The 27,484-nt window shown below is 35.1% G+C and overlaps 1 protein-coding gene across 1 annotated transcript; it reads left to right on the forward strand.

Annotated features, from left to right (window-relative positions):
* Smp_128600 (putative chromodomain helicase DNA binding protein) lies at positions 1–27,484 on the forward strand (the record flags this gene model as incomplete). The annotated part of the gene is made up of 18 exons (XM_018788863.1): positions 1–317; positions 1,229–1,718; positions 2,156–2,347; positions 3,405–3,541; positions 4,537–4,699; positions 5,457–5,578; positions 6,837–7,010; positions 7,145–7,462; positions 9,153–9,303; positions 11,482–11,977; positions 12,939–13,222; positions 16,362–17,027; positions 18,095–18,357; positions 20,295–20,447; positions 21,133–21,265; positions 21,955–22,276; positions 23,180–23,467; positions 26,892–27,484. 18 exons carry the CDS (start codon positions 1–3, stop codon positions 27,482–27,484), a joined length of 5,262 nt encoding a protein of 1,753 aa, XP_018654364.1.

Below are 27,484 nucleotides of genomic sequence, written 5' to 3' on the forward strand. Positions count from 1 at the left end.
ATGAGTGGAGCAGTTCTTTTCACCCTTAACCCGAGTAAAGCGCGTGCTTATTTCAGGACTAAACAGAAAACCAGCAATCAGAATTTAAATACGAATAGCCCCAAATTAAGTCCAAACCATGAATGTAGCCAAATGGAGGATGGAGATCATGATAAGGGACCACAAATTAAGGATTCCATTAACGATGATACCACCTCAAAATGCGTAAACACTGGGTCTAAACTAACAACATTGGTTTCTCATTCGAGTGAAGAAGAGAGTGACGATGAAGATAATTTAAGCAAATGGAGTAAGGATGCTGAGCTGGACGTTAATGAGTAAGCTTAAATATGGTTAATATTGTATGTGTTTTTTCCTTTGTTTGCTTTTGTCACTGTCTTATTAAACATTGATAGTGAATCAGTGGAGCTTCGTACCTTCTCATTTCAAATGTATCGCAAAATGGAATGTACTTCAGTATTATGTTTCTTAGTTTGTTTGTAGTCTTTTATTTTTACTGAACAAGATCTCCCTAGCTTCAAAGATTTAATCATCGTTTTATTTACCGTTTGACAAATATTTAATGCATAAGTAAATGATTCAAACTAACATTCAGTCGTGAATTCTCTTCTCCAAATAACTTATGTTGATTTGATTTAGTTTTTGTGGGTATAGTCTTTCCCAAAGTCACTGTTTAAGTTATCTGTGCACATAATTCAAGTGTGGAATGGCTATCAGTTTTTATGCTATTCCCCCTTTATAGTTTCGACTTCATTCTAGTTTATATTCGCTAGTGGGTGCATATCAGTTAGTGTATTCGTCATATTGAACCTTATTTATGCTGATCCTTAGTGCTCAAGGGACCTCCTTTTGGGTAATTAATTTATTCAGTGTTGTCAAAGAATTTACTAACTCGATTTTTATTATAATAAAATTACTTTCTCCATGAGTTAGATACACCCTGGAGATATTTTCGTGATTAGTAAATTGTTATTGCAAAGAAGTAGGTTAATAATCTGTTTATATTATCCCTAGCTAATTTGTAAGCTCATAAATTCTCGACTACTGTGATTGCTTATAGTACGTTCAAGTACTGTAGTTGTTTCCACTTTCATCTGTAACACAAAATACACAATGATCGTAGTTTTTGAACCTAATTTGTCTTATGATTTATTTAGCTATTTTTAACTTGCTTATTTGAATTTCCTGTCGCAGAAACAATGTATTTTTCTGATTTCTATTTGCAAAGGTGGATCGCTAATTATCCGAAACGTGCTGGTTCACGTCGTCGCTATCTTCTACGTTGGGGTGTCGAAAGTCACACACTTATTCCTGAACGTGTTTTAGCTATTGGGGAAACATTCACTCCTGAAAGGTTTAAAAAGGTTGAGGGGATCGACAACAAAGACAAATCTAATCGACCACCTAATAAAATGAAGTGGCCAGAATATAGAGAAGTCCTTGTCAAGTGGTTGCATTTGCCATATATTCATGCAACATGGGAGACAGTTGAATCAGATATATTGAGTTTGAACTCTCATGGAGTTGATCATAAAAGTCAAAAAAGTGTGTATAAAGTTCTTGATCCTTGCGGACGCAATTTATTACCACGTCTAGTGAGGCGACATATCATTAGGTTAGCTGATACATATTGTTCTCGTGTTGCGACCATGCTATGTGATGCGTACGGAAATCAACTTACACCGGGAAGAAAGAATAGAAGTACCGCAAATTGGAAAGTATGTTCTTTATTTTGTTACATACATCTATCTACTGTACTTTGTTTTAGACAGCTACTTATTTTCACTAGTCCTCATTTAACCAATGTAGGTCGAATCTGAGGATGTAAACGTGTACTTTTTAAGTAAATTACCTTATTCCAGAAGTAGTCCTCCATCCCTATACAAGACTATGTATGATGCCTATTTTTATGAATCCCACTTAGGATGATTTTAAGGAACTAAGCTGTAGCTTCACATATCTCACATTTGTTGAATATTCCGTAGTTTTTTCTAAATATAAAATTGTTGGTTAGAAATGATCCCAGGAAGAATTGGTGAAGTTAGATAAGTGAATTCTCTTATATAACCTTCTTGTGGGTCCGTTTTGTCTTATGTAATATGAGATGTTTTGGATATTATGTAGAGTTATTAACTTCGTTTTTTATTTGATCTAGTCCAAATGGATCGGTGAACAACCTTCTTATTTGTCCCCAGTTCACCGTAGAGTTCTTCATCCCTATCAAATAGAAGGCGCGAGATGGTTATGGCATGCATATCATAATAATATCAACGCTATTCTGGCAGATGAAATGGGCCTTGGAAAAACTGTTCAAGTGATAGCTTTACTATATTCACTGTGGAAGGAAGTATGTGATGGTTATTTCTTCTTGATATAATTGGTTATATGTTTTACCAAGAAACACTAAAAGGATTACTGCTAAAAAAACCTGATAATAGTTTGTAGTTTTAGGTTTCGTTTCGTACTTGGAATCTTAAAATGCTTCTGTCGTTGTGAAATGTTGTGCAATTCCCTTCATTATCCATTCAGTTCAATGGGATAGTGGTCAACTAGTCTCCGTACTCCGGCTCCAGCGTCTCACGTATTTTGCACACTATAATGTCTATATTTCCACCGCAGTTGTTAGTGGATTATTACATACTTTACGTACACTTTGTAGGGATGGGTACGACAGTTGCTTCATATAGCCATAGTAGAACAGCAGATCATAAACAGTTAACAGAGGCAGAAAGTTTCACGTTACATATTGTTATTGGAATGAATAGTAACTAAAATAAAGAAATGGAGAACATCAAGGATGTTATTAGTTCCTTAGTTAATGATAAATACAGTCCAATCGTATGTTTAATTATGTGATTATTTAGCGTGACTCCAGCAATAAAACAAAATGTAAGCTTCTTGAAGTTAATCTTAGAATAGCCCACATATCTTAGCAGTTCAAATAAACTCTTATAAATAACCTAAATCTTATCAGACGTGGGTTGAGTTTTTGAACAATAATAATAATATTTTACTCGACAATAACTTATACACCAGTACTTCAATAGAAATAGTTATTTTTACATTTTAGTAAAATTCTATTTCATCAGGTGCTTGAAAGAAAACGACCACTTAGTGTCTAGATTTTACCATACAGTCTACAAAACTTGTTATTGTGGATGGATGTTCCCTAAGTTGTGAAATCGTCCAATAGTGTATTGCATTTGGTTTTGAAATCTGCTCACTTCCTAGTACGATTGATCGTGACTTATTTTATTGCATTTCATTCATGTAATAATAATAAGTAGTATTCGAACATTTGGATCCGATAAAATCGAATTTAAATGCTTGCTACCTTTATTTGTAAAAATACAGATAGATTGTCAAACTGCGTCTTCACTATCGGTAATTTGGGTTTTATTTAGGAGAATGACTATGGGCCATTTATCATAATGACGCCTCTGTCAACATTACAGAATTGGGATAGGGAATTTTCGATTTGGGCACCTGATTTCTACATCGTTGTTTACAGTGGCGACAAGCAAGTTCGTGCTATGCTTCGGTGAGTTTGTGTGCAATTTTTGCTGTTTCAGTAAATAAGTGTATTTTACTTTTAAAATATCAATGAAATCTCAATGTTTAAAAGTAGTGTCAGAAGATACATATTTTTCTATTGAAGGTAATGTTTTCTGACTAACCTTTTAAAAATTGTGAAAATTTCCCACAACAAGCGTTGTCCACTAAAAATATCCGAACCAACTCTTCTTGTTAAGCTTTTTCACTGACGTACTCATAATTAACCCTATTAAGCTTCAACCATTCTAGAAATCTTTTCTTTCCCATAGTTCTTGTAATTAACCTGAAGCATGTTAATGAAATGATTCTGTTATCCTATCACTGGTTACATGGATGGTCTTCTGAAATCTTTGAAGGGTATCCTGAAAATTTCCGCCATGTGTTTCGGGTCTGCCACATACGAAATGATGTTCTTGATCCTTCTGCATTGATAACTAGTTTAGAAATGTGAAGCGAGATTATTTAGGTTGTGTTAGCCCTGAATAGCTGCTTACTAATGAATTTTCATCTCGAATACAGAAGCTGCGTTTGGTATTTGCTAATGTATACCACATAAAAAGTGGTGTTGAGGTTATATGCAAATTTGAGCGGGACAGGAAACACATCAGTTGAGTATAAAAAGTATTTTTTCTATTCCCTTCAAAGTTTGTCAACGTACGTTGTCTGCGAATTTCGGTTTGAAGGTATAATTTTTCTTGTTCCTCTTATGCAACTATTGAGATTGACTATTTTTTTATTAATTATCTGGTCACTTTAAAATAATTTTGATTCAGGTACTTTTCGTCGATAAAAGATAACTTATTTGTTTGTGCTTAAAGTTAACATATTTGCTAAAAACCATTGTCTTGAAACAAAGCGTAGTACCTATATTAATTCGTCAGTTTTTCGATTTCATTCGTGTATATCTGACACTAATAAACTCATTGTTTAAATATTTCTCAACTACTCTCTGTTGTTTAATTAATCACTTTTTTTCTTTAGAGAATATGAATTTCGTTTACGAAATGCTGGAGGAATACCTGCGTTCCATGTACTGATCACCAGCCATGAATTAGCTTGTATTGATCGTTCATTTTTGAAGAGTTTTGATTGGAGTGTTTTAGTTGTGGATGAAGCTCACCGTCTGAAAAATAAACAGTCTCGTGTACGTAAAGCAATTCTTGTGTGTCCATTTCCTTTATTTATACAATATATTGAGAAAAATTAAATAATAACCAGTTTGAAACTTTCAGTAGGTTTATTACGAATCGACTAACAGCCCAGAGATTTCTGGGCGATTAGCTTTCCCTCTGGTCACTGGCTCAATTTTCAGGGGTTTGATTTCCTAAAATCAGCCACTTCACGATATGAAACCACTATTTTCGAGTATCAATAGTAGAGATCTGTCTTCAATAAATAACCTATAATACACATCGTTAACCACCGTTGGATCGTTAATTATTTAGGTAGATGATGGTAAAGTCTGAATTTTGAAATGATGAGGAAGATTTGTATCCCAGGTGAATACTTTTGGTGTTTTTGAGTCCTTTGAACTAGATGGTTTGACTACATCATTTTCATTGTCGTTCTGGACATCATTAGAACTTACTGCATAAAGTAAGGTATGTTGATGTCTATAATGACAATAAAAGCTCTGAAATTAAACCATCTAGCTGAGAGGACTCAATAACATTAAGGAAGATAAATTTTATCACATACCGGGATTTCAAATTGGGTCACAATGAATTCCTATATACCCATGAGTTTTTACATCCTTCATCTTATGGTAAACAACTAACTAGTGAAAATGTCAAATATTTTCATCATACAAGTGAATTATAAGTAGTAAAATTTGTGCACTCCTGTTATTTGACCTACTATATTATGCGGCACTAAATTGTTATCTTATTTTCACTCCGTAGTTTTTCAGATATACTAGTCAGTATCATACTAAATTTAAAATCCTCTTGACTGGAACGCCGTTACAGAACAGTTTAGAAGAATTATTTCATCTATTAAATTTTGTTGAACCGAAAAAATTCACGTGAGTTTTTTTCCTCATTTAACACATAATTTTTATTTTTGTTATTTATGTGAACTGCTGTTATGGTTCTCTTTGAAGTAGCAGGTATCCACATTTCTGAATTTGATTGATAATGTTCGAGAACACAGAAATGTCAACAACAAGCCCAATTTACTACAATATCCACTAAATGACACCAAATCTTCCAAAAAATCATTTCTTCGGTTTGGCCTAGTGGTTTTCGTCCCGATCGGTTTCTTCTTCATATATGCTGAAACTATTGCCTTCTACTGTCAGACCATCTTTTGTTCATATGTTCTCGTCCTTTCACTTATACATATATCCATACCTAAAATAACTGATATTTCTTTTAGGGTTACAGAGTATGATTACAGTGGTTTGACAAATGAATTATCGATTGTTCAAATGAAAGAAAAGAATACTGAATGATAGGTAAAAAACAGTGGTACAAATTGTGGCTAAGTGACGGGTGCTCACGAGACTTATCTTTTGAATTAAGCCTCTAAAGGATATGGAGTCAAAGATAGGACCACTAGGCAGAATTATAAGTTTTGTATACAATAAAATGACATACTTATGTAAAAAAATATTAAGACAAAACCAACATGCTAAATTGTCATGGGGAATTAGAAAAAACCAGTTTGTAGGTCACTTACTCCCCAATGATTTAAGACTTGATCGTTAGGTCTGATTCTTGGGCTTCGTACTAATTAGTTTCAATTATTTTTCCAATTTGCCGTATGCACTTAGAAAGAAAATCTGCGTCAAAACTTGGCTTTCATAAATTTTAAGAAAATTATTGTGCCTAAAGTTGATATCAGTGGATAGAAATACATATCACGGTTGTCTCCGAGTTTTTGACTTTGAACCCTATTCTTACAAACTGGATTTACTCTAAGTATATATGCTCAATCTCATTTTGTTTATTTATCAGCATTATGAAACTTGAGAATGTTTTTGAATATCGGCATAATGGTCCTACACGTTGAGCATTTGTTTTTTATGCTTCTTTGAATGAAGATAAATAGATAAAACCTTATCGGCATTGAATACATTTTGGATTCCAGTGAATAATGAGTTTATCAGAGTAACTGATGATACGAATTTCTTTTTTTCACAGATAAAGCTAACTTGTAGATTTTATGCCATTGCAGTAGTCATTATATGTTATCTTTTTAAAATTATTTTTATTTTCTAATGCTTTTCTTTCTAACGGTCACACAGTATTTACTCTTTATTTATTATTTCTGATGAAAAGTGATTTCCGAGCATTAAGTGAACAATGGGCTGAAATGCCAAAAACTGATCGTATTAAACATCTTCACGATTTACTCAATCGTCATTTATTAAGGCGATTAAAGTGTGATGTAATTCAAGATTTACCAAAGAAAACTGAAATTGTTGTCCCAGTTGATATGACTTTACTTCAGAGGTGAGTGTCTTTTTAGTTTAGCGTAATGTTTAAAACTTTTTTGGTTATTTTTAAATTACAGCCTTTAAATATAATTGCATCCTTGTCTCACGTTAATCAATACATATACAATATATATTGGTTTGTTTTTGTAGACGTCTTTATAAATATATTCTAACGAGTAATTATGAAGAATTACGATGTGGAAATCTAATGAATAGTATTGTACATTTGCAAAAGGTTTGTAATCATCCATATTTGATGCAAATTGGAGATTCTATTGCACCACGCCTAAACCTAAACGACGAAACAAATGGGCCATACGAACCTAAAGCTTTGGTACAAGTTAGCAGTAAATTGGTTGTACTAATGGAATTACTTCGTGGATTGTTTGTTGATGATCATCGCGTATTGATTTTTTCCCGCTTCACAATGATGTTGGATTTATTGGAACAGGTTATGATTAATGCCAGGTAAGCGTTTCCTTGTAAAAAATAATATATATGTTAGCTTTTTTTACTAACGCATTATCATCAAAGTGACAGTGAATTTTTCGATGGGATATTCTAAAATTAGAATTTATCAAATTTCCAGTTTATTCAACCTAATCTACTTTACTGTGTTTTTAACGGTGCCAAGGAGTTGATGTTTACTAAGAAAATTGATTTACATCTCAATAGATGTTGAAATAACATTATTTGCGAAAATCCTTGTTGATTTTCTGTGGTTCGATTGGCACTAGGTTACCAAGTTTTGAAATGATCTTTTGTTCAAGTTGGTAAATTATTGACTAATCAAAATAACACGATCAAAGTTTGATATTATGTAGATGTTTTTTGTTTGAGACATTAGACTTTCAGCATTAAGAAAAAGTTTACTATGTTAATATCGGGTCAGTGCCACATAAGTAGATTTTGACTTCCTATTGTGTTGACGGTACGAGAGATCAAAAGTTCCATTTTTCATAGATTTCAAGCAAAATTTGAACTCTACAAACTACTTGTCAAATATTAGTTATTTAGGTGTTTTATGTACTACAGTTCCGGAACAACTAATCACTTTCATTCATTCCACGTATCTAGGATTATGTTTCACTCAACAAAAACTTTATTAGTTCATGATAAGGTATACGATTCTCTGTTGGGTATTGAGGAAATGTGTTGCATTTATGTCTTTATGTACGGTGTAGTTAAAGTTATGGTGTTAACCCAAATAACTAGTTATGATAATATTTCATGTTACTAACTTAATATTTTAGTCCTAAATAACTCACATGATAATGTAGAATGAACCGTGGTGAAAAAATTCCAACATGTTAGATGCGAGGAGAGGTGAATTACTGAATATTTGATTTCAAAGACCATAAGTACAATGGTTGTCTTGTAAATTTTTTGGTCATGATTGGATTGCTTTAGGAAAGTCAGCTTATATCAACTCTCTTACACTTAAGTCTGTTTACGATAAATTTTGTCAAGCCCTTCGATTAACTTATTTGACAGGCAGTGTTATTTGAACGGTAACAATTTGTCTATCTGTATTATTATTATTATGTCTATATGATCATGTATGCTGGATCATATGTGATAGCCTACTCACGTTTCCCTCTCTCTAGCCTATGTGTTAGTTGCTTAAATATCGCTCGATGAAACATTCGATTTCCCATATACGTATTAATTAACTCTATCCGACTCTTAATTTACTTGTTTTATATATCTCACGTGCATTAGCTTTTTTTCTCGAATTCACTTGGTGTGCTTGTGGCTTTGTGATCTGCGCTATTCGATAATAAACTGTAGTCAGCGCTTCGTGTCGTCTTCTGAATTCATACACTGTTGGGATTTATTTAATAACGGTTACCAGGGCGATTGATATATGAAGCCTAAGGAATTATCTTTGATGCCAAGCCACCACAAGCTTTCATGAGTTATGAAATTTGTGAGCGTTTTTTAGAATATGTATTTGTCTCTTTTCGTATATCCATTATTTTTATTATATTAGAATAAAGTAGGAATATTTGTCTCGTCTTATACGTAAAACCTGTAGCGTTTAACAAATGTTTTAAAATGTCTTGTTGTTAAATGAAACTGTACTGTTGTGCCAGAATCGTTTTAATTGTAGTATACTGAATAGAAATGTTACTTTTCATTCTCTTTATTTCAAAAGGTATAAATATGTTCGCATTGATGGTCGTGTGCGCGGTCCTTTAAGACAGGTTACTATCGATCGTTTCAATGCACCCGACTCAGAATATTTCATTTTCCTTTTATCTACTAGAGCCGGTGGAGAAGGAATCAATCTTGCTTCAGCTGATACAGTAAATCATTATTTACCACTTTGTGTAGCCTTATTTTTACTATTATTTGAATATAGTTTATATAATCAACTGTATTTCAAAATTGATATGAATTGACAATAGTTACCATTCAGAATTTCGCTGGTTGGCTGTCGGATTTCGGTATACTTTCATTTTTACTTCCGGTCAAGTGTTGAATAATAGTTCAGTGAACGAAGACTTGGTGAGGATAACTTATTTGTTATCTAACGCAAAATTACTGAGTTCTTTGGTAAAATGTGAAAACCATACGTTAAATACTTAATTTGAGAATCTTCCATCAATTGTCCTTTAAATCCTTCATGATTTTTCTACTTCTCAATTCCTTACTGTTTTCTCCAATTCAATCTTCTCAACCTCCTTTTGGCAGTCTCTCACTTCTGATCGGTGTTACATACTACTTATAATCGTTAATATAAGTAGCATGCACCCTAATAGTACTAAAAAAACTTCATTATTTTGTTCTCCACTACTTACTAGTGAATTCGTATTTTTTAAATGTTTATTTCATTCATAGTATAATTAGCACTAGAAATTCTTCATTATTCGAGACATGTTTAGCATATTAATTGGTCAACTTAAGCATCTTGTTGACGCTGAACTCATAGTCGTACTAGTCTTTGTGGATGTCTGTATCGTAATCAGTTTGAGTTTGTGAATGCAGACTTTGTATTATAGACATTATCATGGTGGATGCTTTGTCCTAAAAATTTACTAATCAATAATGATTGGTCGTTTTCATCTTTCATTGTCGTATTCCACTATTTCTGTAAATCGGTCATACTGTTTTATTAATTAGATGAGTTATGCCGCACCAAATCCAGTTTAGACTAAGAGAGGATGCATAAGTAAGTAATAAAAGTACCATGAAGGTTAAACTAAAAACAGCTTATGGCTATGGGTCTGTGTTTTAACAAACACTTAGAAACTCCGTAGGAGATACTTTTCAAACTTTTCTGTATAAACTGCTTGTCCATTTCTTCATGACTAATGAATACATACTTACTTACGCCTGTTACCCCTCGTGGAGGAGCTTAGGTTGCCCACGAGGATTCTCCATCGAACTGTGTCTTGAACAATCCTTTAGATGCCTCCTCCCAATTCCCGACACAGTGTGTACTTTGACCTTCCTCTTTTCCATTTCCCTTCAGAATTCCAAGTTAGCGCTCGCTTCGTGATACAGTTTGATGACTTCCTCAATATGTGTCCTATCCACTTCAACTGTAGGAATGCTGCCAAGGCACATGAAAGTTTCCACCTTTCCCAGTTTCTCCAACAAGTGTGTTTGGGTTGGTGTCCTTCGTGATGTCGAAGAACGTTCCAAAACGTTCTCGTATCCAAACTACTAAACGCTTTCTTATAATCAAGGAAGTTGATATATAGCGACCAGTCCCATTCAATTGATTCTTCAACGATTATCCGTTGTGTCGCAATTCGGTCTATGCACGACCGATCCTTACGGAATCCGGCCTGTTGATCTCGAAGTTGGGCGTCTATTGAGTCTTTCAATCGGTTCAGCAACACTCTGTTGAAAATTTTCTCTAATACCGATAGTAGTGTGATGCCTCTGTATTTCTCGCATTTGCCCATAGCCCCTTTTCTTTGGTATGTCGATGAGGTGTTCTTCTTTCCGGTCTGTTGACACTTGTTCTTCCTCCCAAATCTTCTTGAATAGGAGGTGAAGCATGTTTGCTGTTACTTCAATGTCTTGATTCTGTTGCTTTCCCATTCTTGATTTATTTGATGGCCATCATGATGTAACACGTGGCCCAACCATCTCAGTTGATGAAGATTCTCAACCTCATCAACTAATTTGCCATCATTCATTAATAGTCTGAGTCTAACATCACTATTAATTACCCGGTGATCCCATCAGATACCGTTTATAAAGGTAGTAAAGTTTACCTGCGCTGTTTTATCATGGCCTATCAAGTCAAACTGCTGGTTGCGGTTCTCTTCGGGCCTTTTAATTGATAGAGATTACCAGATTTCTAGTAAGAAAATTCAATCTAGAATGCTATCATTCAGTCGCTTTGTCTAATATCGCAATCTTTTACACGTTGTAGTTGCGGTTAATATATTTACGATGGATTTTCATTGGTCTATGCGTACGACCAATGTATATGTGTTCATCACTTTCTGTCTTATTTTCAATTTAAGGTCGTACTGTATGATTCCGATTGGAATCCTCAATGGGATTTACAAGCCCTTTCTCGGGCTCATCGAATTGGTCAGTCCAAGCATGTTGTTATTTATCGGTTCATAACACGTCACAGTATTGAAGAGAAAATATCTCAAGTGGCTAGGCGTAAACTTGCCCTTACTCAGTTAATTGTCGATCATAATCAGAAATATCCAAAGGCACCGGAAATTTCTTCAAGTCCTGCATCAAATCAGCATGACTCGACTCAAGACAATAACTCACCAAAAACAGACTCAAATGTTGATAACTCTAGAATTAACCAAGATTGCATCTCCAGATCTGATCAAGATACTAATCTTGTAGAATCAACACAAAGACAATCTAATACTAAATCAGTAAGCAGGCTAACACGTTCAGAAATGGACGAACTATTACGCTCAGGTGTAGAAGCTCTATTTGCTTCAGATGATCCTTACACTACAAAGGATTTGTACGATGCGGCTCGAGTAGATGGTACGCTTGTTTATATTATAGTTGCCTAAACTTTTTATTTTTGAACTGGTTAGTTATGGATTTCCTACCCTACTTGCTTGTCGATGTCTAATAGTACTAGTGTTAGTTAATTCCACCCTCAATAATGACTTGATTTTTATGAAGTGCCCGATTTTGCTACTTTTTCAATTGACTATTAAATACTTTAATGTACCAGAACGCTCCAATTCCTCACAGCACACATCAACACAATGAGTGAAACTAAAGGTTTTAAGAACAGAACATATAAAACTGTATTAACACTTGTAGTAGCAAACTAAATACTATAAATATAGTTCAAAAGAAACAATAATCCAAGGTGTGAATTAACATTAAATTCACTATTTAAGGGTGTATACAAAATGAAGGAGACTGTGTTCATCCTGGATTTTTCTGGACTGCTTAGTTATCTTCAAACCTATTCTAACCCGTAGGTGGTGGCTAGTTACGGGTCAACTCAGACGTTGAAGGTTCACAAGCTTAGAATTCGTCCTAGTATTTGTAATTATGACTTCACGTTTATCTTCAATTTTACTCACTTGATAGTTCCACAACCAACTATATTTGTTTATCGCTGTAATCATTCTTAATCAATACATACCTTCAAGTAACACCTAGTATTCGCATTCCTGCGGAAAATATTTCAGAATACCATATTACTTCATCACTTATTTCTCGTATCTATGCCGAGGGAGTAAAGATCAAATAAGTTGCCAAAAGGTATTTAGTAATAAAAAATATTCCAATGATTTATTTACAGTTCAAAAATGTACTTTTTATTAGGATCTATAACTAGTCAGTGTTATTTATAGATGACTTATAAGGTGTTCTATTTGTCTTTATTCTTTTGATTCTTTTCACTAATGAGTGATGATCTGTATCTTTAGTAAACTTCAACCCTATTTATCATGTATTTTTAATGTGTCCCTTTTTCTGCTTGTAGAGATTGAATCGAAGGATACTTATCAAAGAATTGTATATGATTCACAGGCTATTTCCAAACTCCTGGATCGTTCAAAAATGATGGCTGATTCCGAAGAGACAGTTTCAGCTTTTAACGAATATTTAAGCGGGTTTCGAGTAGCGCATTTTGACGAAACGGACGCTGAGTCTGTGGATGGTTTTGTAACAAAAGATAGTGAAGAGCAGGCTAACAGAATGGAGATCTCTGAAGAAAATCCTGAATCAGTCAATCCAACCATGGGTACTGATGGAACATATTCTGAAGTATGGTCGGTTTTATTAAGATCAATATTTCTTCCATCAGTTGTTGACTTCATAACTAACGAATTTAGATTAATTTTCTGTATGGGGTCGAGGAGACTGTTAAATTTTATTGAAATCATAAACCGATCTAAATTAGTCCACCATTAAAAACCTAGAAGCACTAGACGGACGTTTCGTCTTAATATGGGACTCCTCACTAATGCGCATCCACGATCCCACACACAGAACTAAAACCCAAGACCTTTTGGTCTCGCTCACGATCACTTAGCTTCTAGAGGACTGAACTGGGATCCGAGGGTGTTAATGTTTGACTTCGATTGCTCATCCTCCATTCATTTTGTTTTCCGTCTATTTTTAGCCCGAACCAACTTCAAGCATGAGGAAAAACATCGTCTTACGCGGCGACCCCAACAATCAACTTATCGATGGACTCAAATGGATCACATTGCCATTTTTCATCGTTCAGGGGGCTCAGTAGAAGACTGTTGCTTATTCTGGAGCACATATCTTAACTCAAATGATACCCTATTTCGAGCACGTATTTATCTGGGTCTTACTGAACGTAGAAACGTCACAATCAAAAAATTCCTTAACAGTTTAACTTGATGAAGAATTTAAAAATACATTTCAAGAACAACTAGAGAAGTTAGTCAACCGTGAAAGCGACATCCACCTCGAGGTGTCTGTGCATGATGTTCGAAAATCTGTGGGAACAGTCGTGATATTTAATAGTAACTTAAACCAAAAGCTTAGGAAAAATCATTGGGTTTCAGCGACGTCGAAAGAACTGATAGATGCTCGGGAAGTCATCCCATCTGGCTCCAAACACTATGAGGATCGGAGGCAGCTTAAACGTAGGTTGCTTATAAGCATACGTAATGATCGTGAGCAGTGGTGGGTAGCCAAAGCAGAAGAGATGAAAAAGATAGCTGCGATAGGTATCAGTAGACAACTATTCAGATTTATCAAGGAAACGGGTAATAAAAATCCGGCTGTTAGTGAAACTATCTCGGAAAAAAAACAGAACTATTATTCACTCTTAATCCAGGAGATTGTGTCGATAGGAAAAACACTTTAGGAAACAGTTCAACTCGCCTTCAGCTGTACTTTAGTTACTCCCTATCTCCAAGCAACCTGAATGACGAATGGATATGCATCTTCGACCTCTTAGCGATGTTGAAAAGGCTGTAGCGAATCTAAATCGGAGAGAATCATGGTTTAGTGTATTAACCCCTGAGATTTTTAAGGATAATGGTCCAGTTTTAGAAGTTACATTTACCTGAGATCTTAACTGGAATCTGGTAGCTAGACGCAATCCCATATGGTTGGTTACGATCGCTGATCATCACGGTCTATAAGAAAGGACAAAAGTCCTTTTGTGACAATCACAGAGGTACCAGTTTAACTAATATAATGTTGAAAATATTGACCTCAATAATACTTCGACGCTTACTTAGAGTTCATAAAGAGCAGACTCGAGAAAACCAGGCTGATTTCATATCTAAACGTGGATGTATAGACTAAATATTCACCGTTCTCTAGGTTCTGGAATACAAATGCTTTTCGACGTTCAAAAATAGTTGTACTCCTTGACATTAAGGCAGAGTTTAATACTTGACTGTGAGCTACTCTGGCAGTGTCTGTCATTGAAAGGTGCAAATATATGTATATATATATCACTTGTGCAAGCTTTCTATTCGAACACTACTGAGTCAGAGTTTATGGTCAACTGTCACAGAAACTGATAGTTTCAAAAGGTTTTCGTCAGGTTTGTCTGCTTTCCCCATTTCTATTTTTGACTTTGTCATAGGCATCCTTTTAGTGATAACACACATCGTCTAACTCTTTACGAGATTATCTTGATGTCTTAAAATACGCAGATGATGATGGCGAAGGTTACGACATCTATGACCACCTTAAGCAACCATGCAAACATGTTTGAGATGCGTTTTTCTCTCACCTAAAAGAAAATGCTCCAGGATGGGTCTGCATCAACTCTTGAACTTGAGTGAAGTAGTTGAGCGTATCTATCACTCCACTTATTCTCGAAGTCTGATTTACCTCGGTGGGTTAATGTCTCGCGAAATCTCATCACGAACTCAGAAAGTTCGACTAGCCTTTATCAACTTTCACCATTTGTGGCGTAAATGAGATATCCATCTTCCAACCGAAGGGTGAGTTTACAATGCAGTAGTTCGCGCCGTCCTACTTTATGGGTGGGAAAGCTGACGGTGAAGGTTAGAGGATATTCGTAGGTCACTAGTATTCGATCATAGCTTTCTTCGAAGTATTGGTCGCGTATTTTGGGATTACCGAGTAATGATTGACTGGGTTAGGAATAGGGTACTAGGTCAGGATGGCAAATCGATTGGTGAGATAGTTAGTCTTCATCAATTGAGGTGGTCGAGAAATGTGTTGCACATGTCCAACCACCGCCTACCCCGTCGGGCGATATCTGGTATAGGAATACACTGGAAGAAAGCTAGGGAGGGGCGTCCAAACCAAAACATGGCGTCAGCCCGTGAAATCATTGACAATTAAACTGAAGCATATTATTAGGCATAGACTTACCTGGTTGAAGTCCATATACTTACCATAACCAATCGTTAGAGACTTCGAATAACATGGCTCAAAATTGTTTGGAATGGTATAGGTGCCTCCATTCAGTTTTCCTCCAAATTCTGAGCTTCCGAAGTCCTTATAATTTTTATTATTTCACTAATCTATGCCTTCTTGGATCATGTCTTCCATTGCTAATCTTTTCTATCACCACTGGTACTGTTACCACCTATACTTCTGGGGAATTCGGCCTAACAAATTCAGTTTTATGTTGGTGGGGTATGATAACTTTAACCGGCGTAACTAAGTGCATACTTTGCAGCTTATTGAATGACAAAGAGTTATCACTGACCCTACTCCTTTGCCCGGGTTCAGGACCAGCAGTAATTCAAGGGATACTGCAGTCGAAGTTTAATTAATATTTGACGTACTTGATAATTTCCCTTTAATTGCTGATGGTGTGTCAAAGACTTCTAAAACAACATATTATTTAACAGCAATTTTATGATACTCATCGTTTAGCCACAGAATATGTTATATCAGTGAAGTTGTTTGCAATTTTTCATTTATTATTTCTTAGTCTATCGGGTATGCTGACTTTTGGGATAGACTTCTTCATGAACGCTATGAGCGTCTCTTAAATACTGAAGTCGAAGCAACAAGCAAATCCAGAAGAAACCATCGAAGCATGCATAACCCAAGTGTTGAAGATACAGTAGGTGATAAGTTTACTGATTTGAATAATGATGGTATCATCAGCAAAGAATTGAAACTAGAAAAGGATGATGGAAATTCGACTGATTCATATATTAGTGATAAAGAAAAACTGTTTGACAGAACTAAAGCTGTACGTGAAGTGCTTAAGTTACGCTTGTCCCGGCAAGACAAACGTAAGGTGTTCAATCTTTATCACGAATTCGAGGATGAAAAATTGGAATTGTTAGTTGCTGAACTCCAAAACAAATATGGAAACATCGGTCATCAAAAACCAAAAGCTAGACCTTGTTTATCTAAACGGATGTCTGCATCTGTCAAACGAGCTCGATCATCAAGAGTAACTCCTAAAAGACCATATCGTCGAAATGCTTTTGGGAAGTCTAGCACTTACCACGTTACAGATTTCGAAGATTCTTTAGAGGAATGCTCCATGCCAGACATTACTAGTGACGATGATCCCCCTTATCTGCCGTCTGACGAAACTGATTCAGCAGAGCCAGTTAAAGTAAAAGATTCACTAGCATCAAGTGTGAGTTTTTGCTATGTTATGTAATTCACATTTAAGATTTTATATGTCGTTCATAATTTAGTGCATTTAAGATACCGGGGAATGCTCGTCTTATACTATATACCTAGTAATCAAGCCACACAATAAAAGAATGTGTTCATCAGTTATTTTCTTAATTTATCTTTACTACTGCATACTAGTACATTAACTAGTGAAAATAACACTGTTGGCCAGTTGTATTGTCCTCTTTTATCATTCCATTTGAGAGCTGGTGTTACTAATTGGGTTGTGTGAGCAATCGTCACTCGGATATACTTTACGTCTATCTAGACATTTGTTTGCTCACTCACGTTCACCCTCAAAAGAGTCCCCCACCAGTAAAATCTAGACAGTTTTATATCTATTCAAAAACGATTTCCTGTTCATACTGATTTATAGGATTATTAGGGTTCTACCAATCAGAAGAAAATAATTTCAGTAATCTTCAGGATAATAATTACAACACGAATGACATAAGAAAGAAAATAAAATAAGACCCTTATTGCAAAGTGAAGACCACGTAGTACTAGATAATAAAGATGCCTAAAAAACAGAGCCCTGATAAGATGGAAAAGTAACTTAATTCCAATTGTTTATAAAACTTTTATTTTTTTATTTACTATGCAATAATTCGTTTCCTAGTCCTTAAGCCTATCTTCAAGTTCAAAGCATAAGGGTTATCTAAAAAATTGTATGGAAAAAATGTTAGCTATTAAGATTTATTTAAGCATTAGAGGTGTGTTGATTTTGGTTTTTCCGCACGTCTTCGTTGCATATTATTGCAGTGTAATGTGAATTTGTAAAAATCTACGTCACTGATGGATCTTGTTTTCATAATGAGTTGTTTAAGTTACCAATCTGGTTGGTTAGGTAATTCCAATCATAAATCATCTACGTATTTTTTCCATGAAGCTATATCTTAACGATTAGCGATCGACATTGATAGTGTTCCTGATTTATCATAGCAAAAATGTATTAACTACTGTATAAGTTGATAACTGTATAGTTTAACTGGATTCATTAACCTCATACAAAGACTTGTCTTACAGCGTACTCGAAGGTCTAGCACTCATGCGTTTTTGCCAACTTCAGAAGCTGTTGTTGATAGCAGTGACAGTGAAGAGTTTCTTCTCTGGGAATCATCTGCTAATGTAGTCAATCCACTTTGTTGGTATCCCACAGCCGATACTTATGCCAAATGGAGAGCACGAGTTTCCGATCTTGGTCAGCATATCACGTGGCATCGGGATGAGTTATTTATTTATAACTTTGGCCCTAATGATCGTCAATTGTTCAACAATGCTGTTATGAGGTAATTTCTCAGATATTGTTCTATGGAATTACGCTTCTTGCAACTATAAAGATGGGATTTTTCCAGATGAAAATAATCCCTTGTTTTTTTGTCATTCCTTTTTGATCAAATAGTATTTTGCTGCAATATCTCATATCTAGTAAACTACTTGGCGTTTATTCTTCTTTGTTATAATATTCATTCGTTGGATTCACCATCGTATTAGGATATTTTTCTATGATCTACCAGTAATTTCTTTATTACTTGCAACGGAATATTCGAACTTGGCGACCAAAATAACAAATTATTATTATTATTAAATTTCAATAAGCCCCAGCTAATCCACTTTATGGTTATGATTTTCGTGTCACCTAATTTTCCCACTATTGTTGTCTGCAGACAACATTTTTAGTAACAATATAAAGTTTTAAAGTTTGATACAGTATCTCACGTGAGTATTTGGATATCATTCCTATTAAGAAATCACTTGCATCATAAAGATTGAAGTGACCAACAGAAAGCTGTTTGGTTAAGATTCAACTGAGCTTATCATCTAATTATGGAGCTGGAAAAACTATCCGTGAATCATATAAAAGTCTCCAGCATTAGGTTGACAGTTTTCATGAATAACGGACTTAAAAACTCATTTAAATTATTATTATTACTTTTGTATAGAGGCGGAATATCTAAACCATAATTTATTTCATTTTTGTATAAAGGAGTTTATATTAGGTAATTTATTAATTATTTTGTAGTGATGATTAGCAATACTTTTAAACCTCATATATTTACTAATAATCAAATGAATCTCTGAAATGGGGTTGCTTTTATCTACCAAAAACAATAATTTGTGTACACTACAAAGATTATTTTTGTGGCGAATCATTTCCATGGTATACAATGGTAAAATTGAGTCCTAAACTGTTGATTAAAAGATAATGAACATATGGCTGTCAGTAACCCAGTGATTGGTAACGAAAACTACTGAATCTATATTTCTTTTTTGACATTTTTCATCATCGTATGTCTGAAACAATGTGTTATGATCTAAACCATTCATTCTCATACCTAAATGAACCATCTGGAGAATTTCAGGGGAATTATAAATCTAGCTCAATACATGTATTCCTATAAGAAAGGCTAGTTCTTACTGATGACTTCTCATGGAATGATGGATGGAGTCCGCTAGGATGTCGTATATACATCGATTCAGATACGACATTATGCTTCTTGTCCATCGGGGATTTAGTAGAGCTTCATTATAGTGATGAACTAATCATCGAAATCGCTATTTCAAGGACCATACATCAAAAGTCCCATATCAGAAAGTTCCATAAGTTGTCCCTGTAATTATTAGTTGTTTCTACTTTGGAAATACCAGTTACACTAATGATGAGCAATCATACAAGTCTCTATGGGGTTATGAACGTAGTCACTAGGTTGTGGCTCACATACATCGCCTGTCATTCAGAAGTCTTCACTAACGACGTAGAGTTTGTACGAAGTCGTTTAAAAGACTTTTCGACAATTTAGAGGGTTCTCATGGTGGAATTAATTAAAATCACATGGGTAAGTGTTCCTATCAAATATTCGCTAACATCAAGAGAGGTGAACCAATAACTAATGTGTAAACACAGCATATACTTTGTAACTTTTTCCATTTCGTATCGCAAAATATTCGTATCAAAGATTTTCTTATCAGCTGAATAAAATAAGAAACTGTTCTAAATTATTTTAGCAGCCGCTCATGGTTGTTGCTATAACTAGACTTTAAAAGTGTTCTGAACATGCTTGATTATCACCAAATTTATTATATTATTTTAAGCAATGAATCCTAATTTTACTTCTGTATTCTTCAATTCCAAAGATAGAAACCCTCATTGAATACATGTTTTTGAAATTAGACTCACCAAGATTCCTCAATGCTACTTTATCTACGTTTTCTTTACAATTTTTAGGTTCGGTCTTCCACCACCTGGTATTGTCCCACCTCAAGATTGGCTTCCACCAGCCTTATATTATAAATCTCAATTTCACTTGTTTGGTTACGTATGTCTATACATGAAACATTTATACGATGACCCGAATAGATTAGATGAATCTGAAGAAAGGTCGGCATTCTGGTGTTTTTTTCATTTTGTAAATTATTTGAATAGTTGTTTCTTGTGCATGCATAAATTTCTATTCCTCGTTTCTTTTCCTTATGATCAAAAAGGATATAGGGAATTGTGTGTCACCTGGTGAAACTCTCAATCTCTGAATTTTTTAGGTAGTAATTTTTGGTAAGTATTTTATTTCATCAGCGAGATTCGTCATGGATTAATCATTTCGTACAGCTAGAAAAATTAGTAAATACTTTGAAAAAAGCCTAAAATATTCTCAATAATAGTTTTATTACCGACCATTAAAATTGGAGACTGTTTGGGGCTTGATATTTTTCTTGTTCCATTTACCTGCATTAAGGACATTGTATTAAACGTCATGCAAAATAAAGTTTCGCTTTCTCTATTGCATTTTCCCATCAAAGACAAAATGTATAAATTCTCTAAAAACAAGCGTTTATTTGTGAATGTTACTAAGCTTTTATAACGAATTACATAAAGACACTTATTTGTTGCACAAACTTTAATTCAGACTTCTAAAACAGTAAAGATCGTATAACTCTGTCAGCGTGCGATTTTTCTAGTATTCTTTTCCCAACTTTCTAATGTCACACCCGTAGTTCAGAATTGGCGCATCGTTTTAGATTTTCTTTCTACTTCATTTTTTTTGTTTTTTTATTTACTTTGTATTTAGTTGGTCCGATGGTTTACCTAAAGAACATTTATGTGTTCCTGCGGTGCTTTCACGTATTGCAGTGATGGCCTTGATTAGGAATAAAGTATTACAATATGAAGATGTCAATGGGCCGACAAGTATTTCTACTGATGTTAGTCTTATTGTTCTATTATCTGGATGCAAGTATTTATTCTTAATTATTATACAGGTTTAACAATCTAATCCACAGGCAAAATCAAACAGCTGGCTGTATCTCTAGGGATGAAGCGTCTTAGAAATGAATTAATAACTTCATAGTCATTTTTCCCATGGTAACTGGGTACTGTATTTAGCGGCATTTCAGTTCAAAACTCGGAGCTATGTGCAAGCTACCAAATAAAATCACTTGTTCAGTAGTTCGACCCAGTATTTAATTTGATTGAGTTCCATGGAAACTGATAATAATCCAATCTTGTAAAGAGAAGCTGTGTCTTTAACTGATAATTTCGTTGAGATTGAGAATAAATATTCGATGATAATCGTTGGAAAATGGCAAGTCAATTACATCATAAATTGTTTAATCCATACTGACTACTAAAAGAGAATGTCAGTTGTTAGCTCAAAGTTATAAAACTCAGTTATCTGCACTGGACAGTATTGAGAAGTTAAGTCAGAACATTTAGAAATAGTTAGTTCTACAGTTGATGTCAGTTCTGTCATATCACCTACCTCCACAATACTGTCAATCAGTTTCTTGTGAAATAACATACAATGTTTTCTTGCAAATTAGTCATGAGCAAATATGTAAGAAATAATTATATTCTGCAATGATTTGTATGTTCCTTTCAATTTCTTTTAAAGATTCAAAGTCCCACTTTCAAATTTGCTATACACGAAGGTGGTTTAACGTTATTACGTTCTGTGTGGAATGAAGAATATGCGAAAATCAGTAATATTTGTCAAACAATTCAGTCCCATTCAGAAATAGCGAGAAATTCAGAGTTAATCATAAAAACTCAGAGAATATGGCATTCACGTCATGATTACTGGCTACTTGCTGGCATACTTGTTCATGGCTATTCTCGATGGGCTGATATATTAGCTGATCCACGTTTTCGTATTCTTAATTTTGGATTATCAGGAGTTCTAAAGGATATGCATAAACTTATGAATACTGACCTAAGTAAGTGTTGAGCGTATTTTTCTCTTGGTAGTTATTCATTGGGTTTTTCCTTCTAAATATCGTAAAATAATAATCGTAGAAAAAGCATTTCTTCCCATTTCTGACGTCTTATTCAAACACACTCATATACCCAATTGATGTCATTGTCTCTACTGAAAGTCCGATTTATCAGTAGATCTATCAAAATATTTGTAATTGCAAATGGGTTATTGAATTTTGATGCCAATCTCTTTCGTAACAAGTGTTATTCTCTTGAAAATCCTCCAATCTTTTTATTTTATGCTGATCATAAATAACTTCGCCCGTTGTTGCTGCCGCTCAGATCTCATTCTTCTGCATTTCGTAACTCTTCACTTTCTTTTTAAATAATAGCTCTTGATTATCACATGTAACTGGCTATCTAGGATGTGCATCTCAACACTTCTTTTTATCAGTTCACCGATGAAATCCTCAACTCTTTACTGAAAACTAACATATTCACTCTATCATCTTAACACACGATTTTTACACTTTTACTTATTTTGCATACGTTATTCAGACCTAGTTGTTCTGCTTTCCCATTTTTATTATTTTCGTCAGGTGTTTAGTCACCTTACAGTTCCCAACTATCAGCTGATTTCACTATCTTATTTTTAATTGTTTAAGTCGTTTATTTCTGACACTTGAAACTTCAGGACAGTAATCTACTTTATAACTGGGTATTGTTTCTGTGCATTGTTCATAAATATAATTGTGTACCTTTCGTAAGTTGAAAAGGCTTTTTTAATTGTCACTCTTGAACTACTTACTAATGATTTAAAGGGTTTCTTCATTGTGTAAGATTTATTACATAGGCGCAAATATTTATTGAATAGAATTCCTGTTTTAGACGTATAATTTACTTACCTAAATTTACTTTTGAAGGTTCACATTACACATCATCCGCTTCTCGTCAAACTCCTTCTGAATCAACTGAAGCTCAAGCATTCCTATTAGATCGCTTGAAATTACTTGAACAAGCATTAATTGTCGAACAGACGTTGTATGAAGTCGCTGAGGCTGCTCTTAGTAGTACCATGCCTCAAAATCAAGTGGACCCAGTTCGTATTAGAAATTTGGCTATTTGCTTGTCTAATAAATTAATTCAAACAGGAGCTCGTAAACGAATTGCTTTACCTAAGGATCCAAGGGCGAGAGAAGCTACACGTACAGGTCTGTCTATAACTGTTTGGAGCAAAGAAAAAGTTATCTTTTATTTATTTATTATTCATTAACATATCACACATAAATAAGCATATCTGTTACGTTTATTACACTATTTATTTTTCATTTAACATATTGCTAGGTATTGTTGAAACGTCGTTTATGTTCCATATGACGCTCCAAGTCTTTCGTTAGCAAAACTTGTTGCTTTGATTCGTAAATCTATTTCTGGAAACCCAGGTCGAATTAGAAAGCTTTCATAATTCCTCAATTCGCTAAAAAGATTAAAATCAAATAAATCGATCTGGAATATTTGTTGATTACAACTTTCACTACTATTCTGTTCATAGTACACTTAAACTTCTCTCCGATGAATATTATTGATAAGCTTCAAAAGGTCTGTGATTATTAGTGTTTTTGAACCGTTACTCGTATTGGATAATATCATTAAATGAGCGTTGCTGAAGGTATACTTAAATTTCTAGGTGGAATAAGCAGACTAAATTCATCCTTACTTACTTACGCCTGTTACTCCTCGTGGAGGAGCATAGGTCGCCCACCAGCATTCCCCATCCAACTATGTCCTGGACAATCTTTTCCAGTTTCTATTCATCTTTTTCATATCTGCTTCCAATTCTCGACACAGTATGTTCCTTCCACAGTATGCCCTTCCTCTTTTCCATTTCCCTTCAGAATTCCAAGTTAGCGCTTGCTTCCTGATGCAATCTGATGATTTCCTCAATGTATATCCTATCCACTTCCAACATCTTTTCCTAATTTTCTCCTCAGCTGGAATCTGGTTTGTTCTCTTCCACAGTAGGTTGTTTCTGTGGTATCCAATCAACGGACATCTAGTATCTTGCGTGATCAACTGTTCACAAATACTTGTACCTTTTCGATGATGGTTGTGGTAGTTCTCCAGGTTTCAGCTCCGCACAGTTGGACTGTCTTGACGTTCATATTGAAGATTCTTTCATATTAGTTGATAGTTGTTTATAGTTATATATGTTCTTCAATTGTAGGAATGTTGTCCTTGCTTTGCCAATCCTCACCTTTACGTCTGCATCAGATCCTCCTTGTTCATCAATGATGCCCCCTAGGTATGAGAAAGTTTCCACATCTTGTAGAGTTTCTCCACCAAGTGTGATCGGGTTGGTGCTCTCCGTGTTGTATTTAATGATGTTGCTTTTTCCTTTGTGTATTTTGAGGTCTACTGATGCAGAGGCTTCTGCTACACTGTTTGTCTTGACCTGCATTTGTTGATGTGTATGGGATAAAAAGACCAGCTCATCTGAGAAGTCCAAATCTTCTAATTGATTCTGAGCTGTCCATTGTATTTTATGCTTTTCATCAGATGTGTAGGTCTTCATAATCCAGTCGACCATCAGAAAAAAGAGGAAGGGGAGAGTAGCAGTCTTGTTTGACTCCGGTCCTTAATTGGATTGCATCTGTCAGCTGTCCTCCATTCACGACTTTGCAGTGTAGTCTGTCGTATGAATTCCGGATAATGTTGACAATCTTCTCTAGTACACCATAGTGTTAAAGAAGGTTACATGAGGTCCCCTCATCCACTTTGTCAATCGCCTTCTCATAGTCAATGAAGTTGATGTATAGCGACCAGTCCCATTCAATTGATTCTTCAACGATTATCCGTTGTATCGCAATTCGGTCTATGCACGACCGATCCTTACGGAATCCGGCCTGTTGATCTCGAAGTTGGGCGTCTATTGAGTCTTTCAATCGGTTCAGCAACACTCTGTTGAAAATTTTCTCTAATACCGATAGTAGTGTGATGCCTCTGTATTTCTCGCATTTGCCCATAACCCCTTTTCTTTGGTATGTCGATGAGGTGTTCTTCTTTCCGGTCTGTTGACACTTGTTCTTCCTCCCAAATCTTCTTGAATAGGAGGTGAAGCATGTTTGCTGTTACTTCAATGTCTTGATTCTGTTGCTTTCCCATTCTTGATTTATTTGATGGCCATCATGATGTCTTTAATCGTTGATGGAGTGATATCTAAAGGAAGGTCTATAGGTGCTGCTTCAATGTTGAGTGGATTCAATGGAGCTGGTCTGTTTAAGAGTTCGTCGAAGTGTTCTACCCACCTGTTCCTTTGTCCTTGAACGGTCTCTCTGTTTTACTGTATTCCACTGTCAGTTTCTTCGTCGTGTCATATAGTTGTACTATATTTCCTTCTCTTTCAGCTTTTTCCACTGCCGTTGCTAGCTCTTCCATGTGTTTCTGCTTGTCGGCCTTAATGCTTTTCTTCACCTCCTTGTCTGCTTCTGCGTAGTCTGCTTGTGCATTGACTTTCTCTGCTCGTGTTTGACTGTTGTTAATTGCTATTTTCTTGTTCTTCCTTTCTTCAATCTTGTCCAGCGTTCCCACAGAGATCCATTCCTTATGATGATGCTTCTTGCGACCCAGAGCCTCCTGAAACGTTGAAGTTAGTGCTTCCTCGATCGCTTTCCAGTTGTCCTCCATAGTAGTTTCCTCTTCTTTGAGTAGATCTTGTAAGACTTGGAGCCTTTCGTTGATAGTTATCCTGAATTCATTGAGTTTGTCAGTATCTCTAAGAAAGGCTGTATTGAACCTTTGTAATGCTGTTTGTGCAGTTGTCCAATGCGTCTTTAGCTTCAGTTTTATCTTGTTAACCACCAGGTGGTGATTTGAAGCTATGTTAGTTCCTCTTCTGGTTCTCACGTCTACCATTGACCTTGCAAATTTTTCACTAATGCAAATATCATCTATCTGGTTCTCAGTGGTGTGATCCGGTGAGATCCATGTGTGTTCGTGTGGAAATATTGTCCCACCTATAACCAATTTGTTGAATGCACATAGCAAGCTTGTTTTCTATGGAGTTAGGTTGCTCACGCCCTTCTACTTTACCTGGGCTTTGAACCGGCAGTATCCCCAGAAGAGCTACAGGCTCAGTCAAATTCATCCTTATATAGCGACAATACATTGAATTCTGCTTTCTGTAACACCTTGTTCCGTCTTCCAAAGAACTATGATAACCAATTACATGTTTATGTAATAAGCTGAGAGATCATTCAGTTTCTGGATCTTAATGAAAAGAACGATAATTCTGTAGAGAAAATTTCGATACTTTTCCACTCCTCGAACGTTAATTTTTGTTAGCGTTAACTTAGGTTTCGAACTTTGTGGATGTATTTATTCTGTAGCATTTCCATATCACTCTACGGATTTTTCTCTGTTAAACTTTCTTTTATCACATAGAATCACTTTGTTTCATTAGTGTAAATCCGGTAAATTGTTGTACAGGTTTACACGGCCAAAATATAATAATTTTTTATAATAACTACTCATCCCTTCTCCTTTCTTAGTGTACTGTGTCTGTTAGTTTGCGTTATGAAATGTTGAATTAATTGTAATCGGTTAAGTACAACTACTATTGTTGTTTTTCAATTACAGTAGTACAAAATCTACAAGAATTATTAGAGGATATGTACGCAGATCTTCCTGGTATGCCCGCTTCAGTAACATTCACTGGAGACGATGATTCCAATCCAAAAGGAACATTTAATATAATATCCAGTGGAAATACAAATAATATCAGTATTATCAACAGTGGTCGTTCATATCATTTGCCAAAAACTATTGCAGAAATTACAGAAGTCAATTTATGCGACGATGATGATATTGATAACACTGGTTGTAGTCGACATGAAGACGATAATAGTCAAACACCTGCTGATAAAATAAGTCGTCCTGGTATGGAAAAATTTCATCCAGATAGTTTGATGCCTCGGTCAGAATCGCTTAAACGCAATGGCTCACCACAATTTGAAAAGGGGATTTTTATCGAATTGTCTGATGACGAGGACGTTTCGAGTTGTATTCCTGATACCGACAGTACTGCTGATCAGCAAGCGAACCGCAATTACGACGAGACTAACATACAGTCTAACATTGGTGCTGATAACGATAATGATATTAATGAACACTGTGCATTACCTAATCTACCGAACTCAAGGGATGATGATCTGATTCATCCAAATGAATAA

The sequence above is a fragment of the Schistosoma mansoni genome, chromosome W, assembly GCF_000237925.1.
Source record: "Schistosoma mansoni strain Puerto Rico chromosome W, complete genome".
NCBI lineage: Eukaryota > Metazoa > Platyhelminthes > Trematoda > Strigeidida > Schistosomatidae > Schistosoma > Schistosoma mansoni.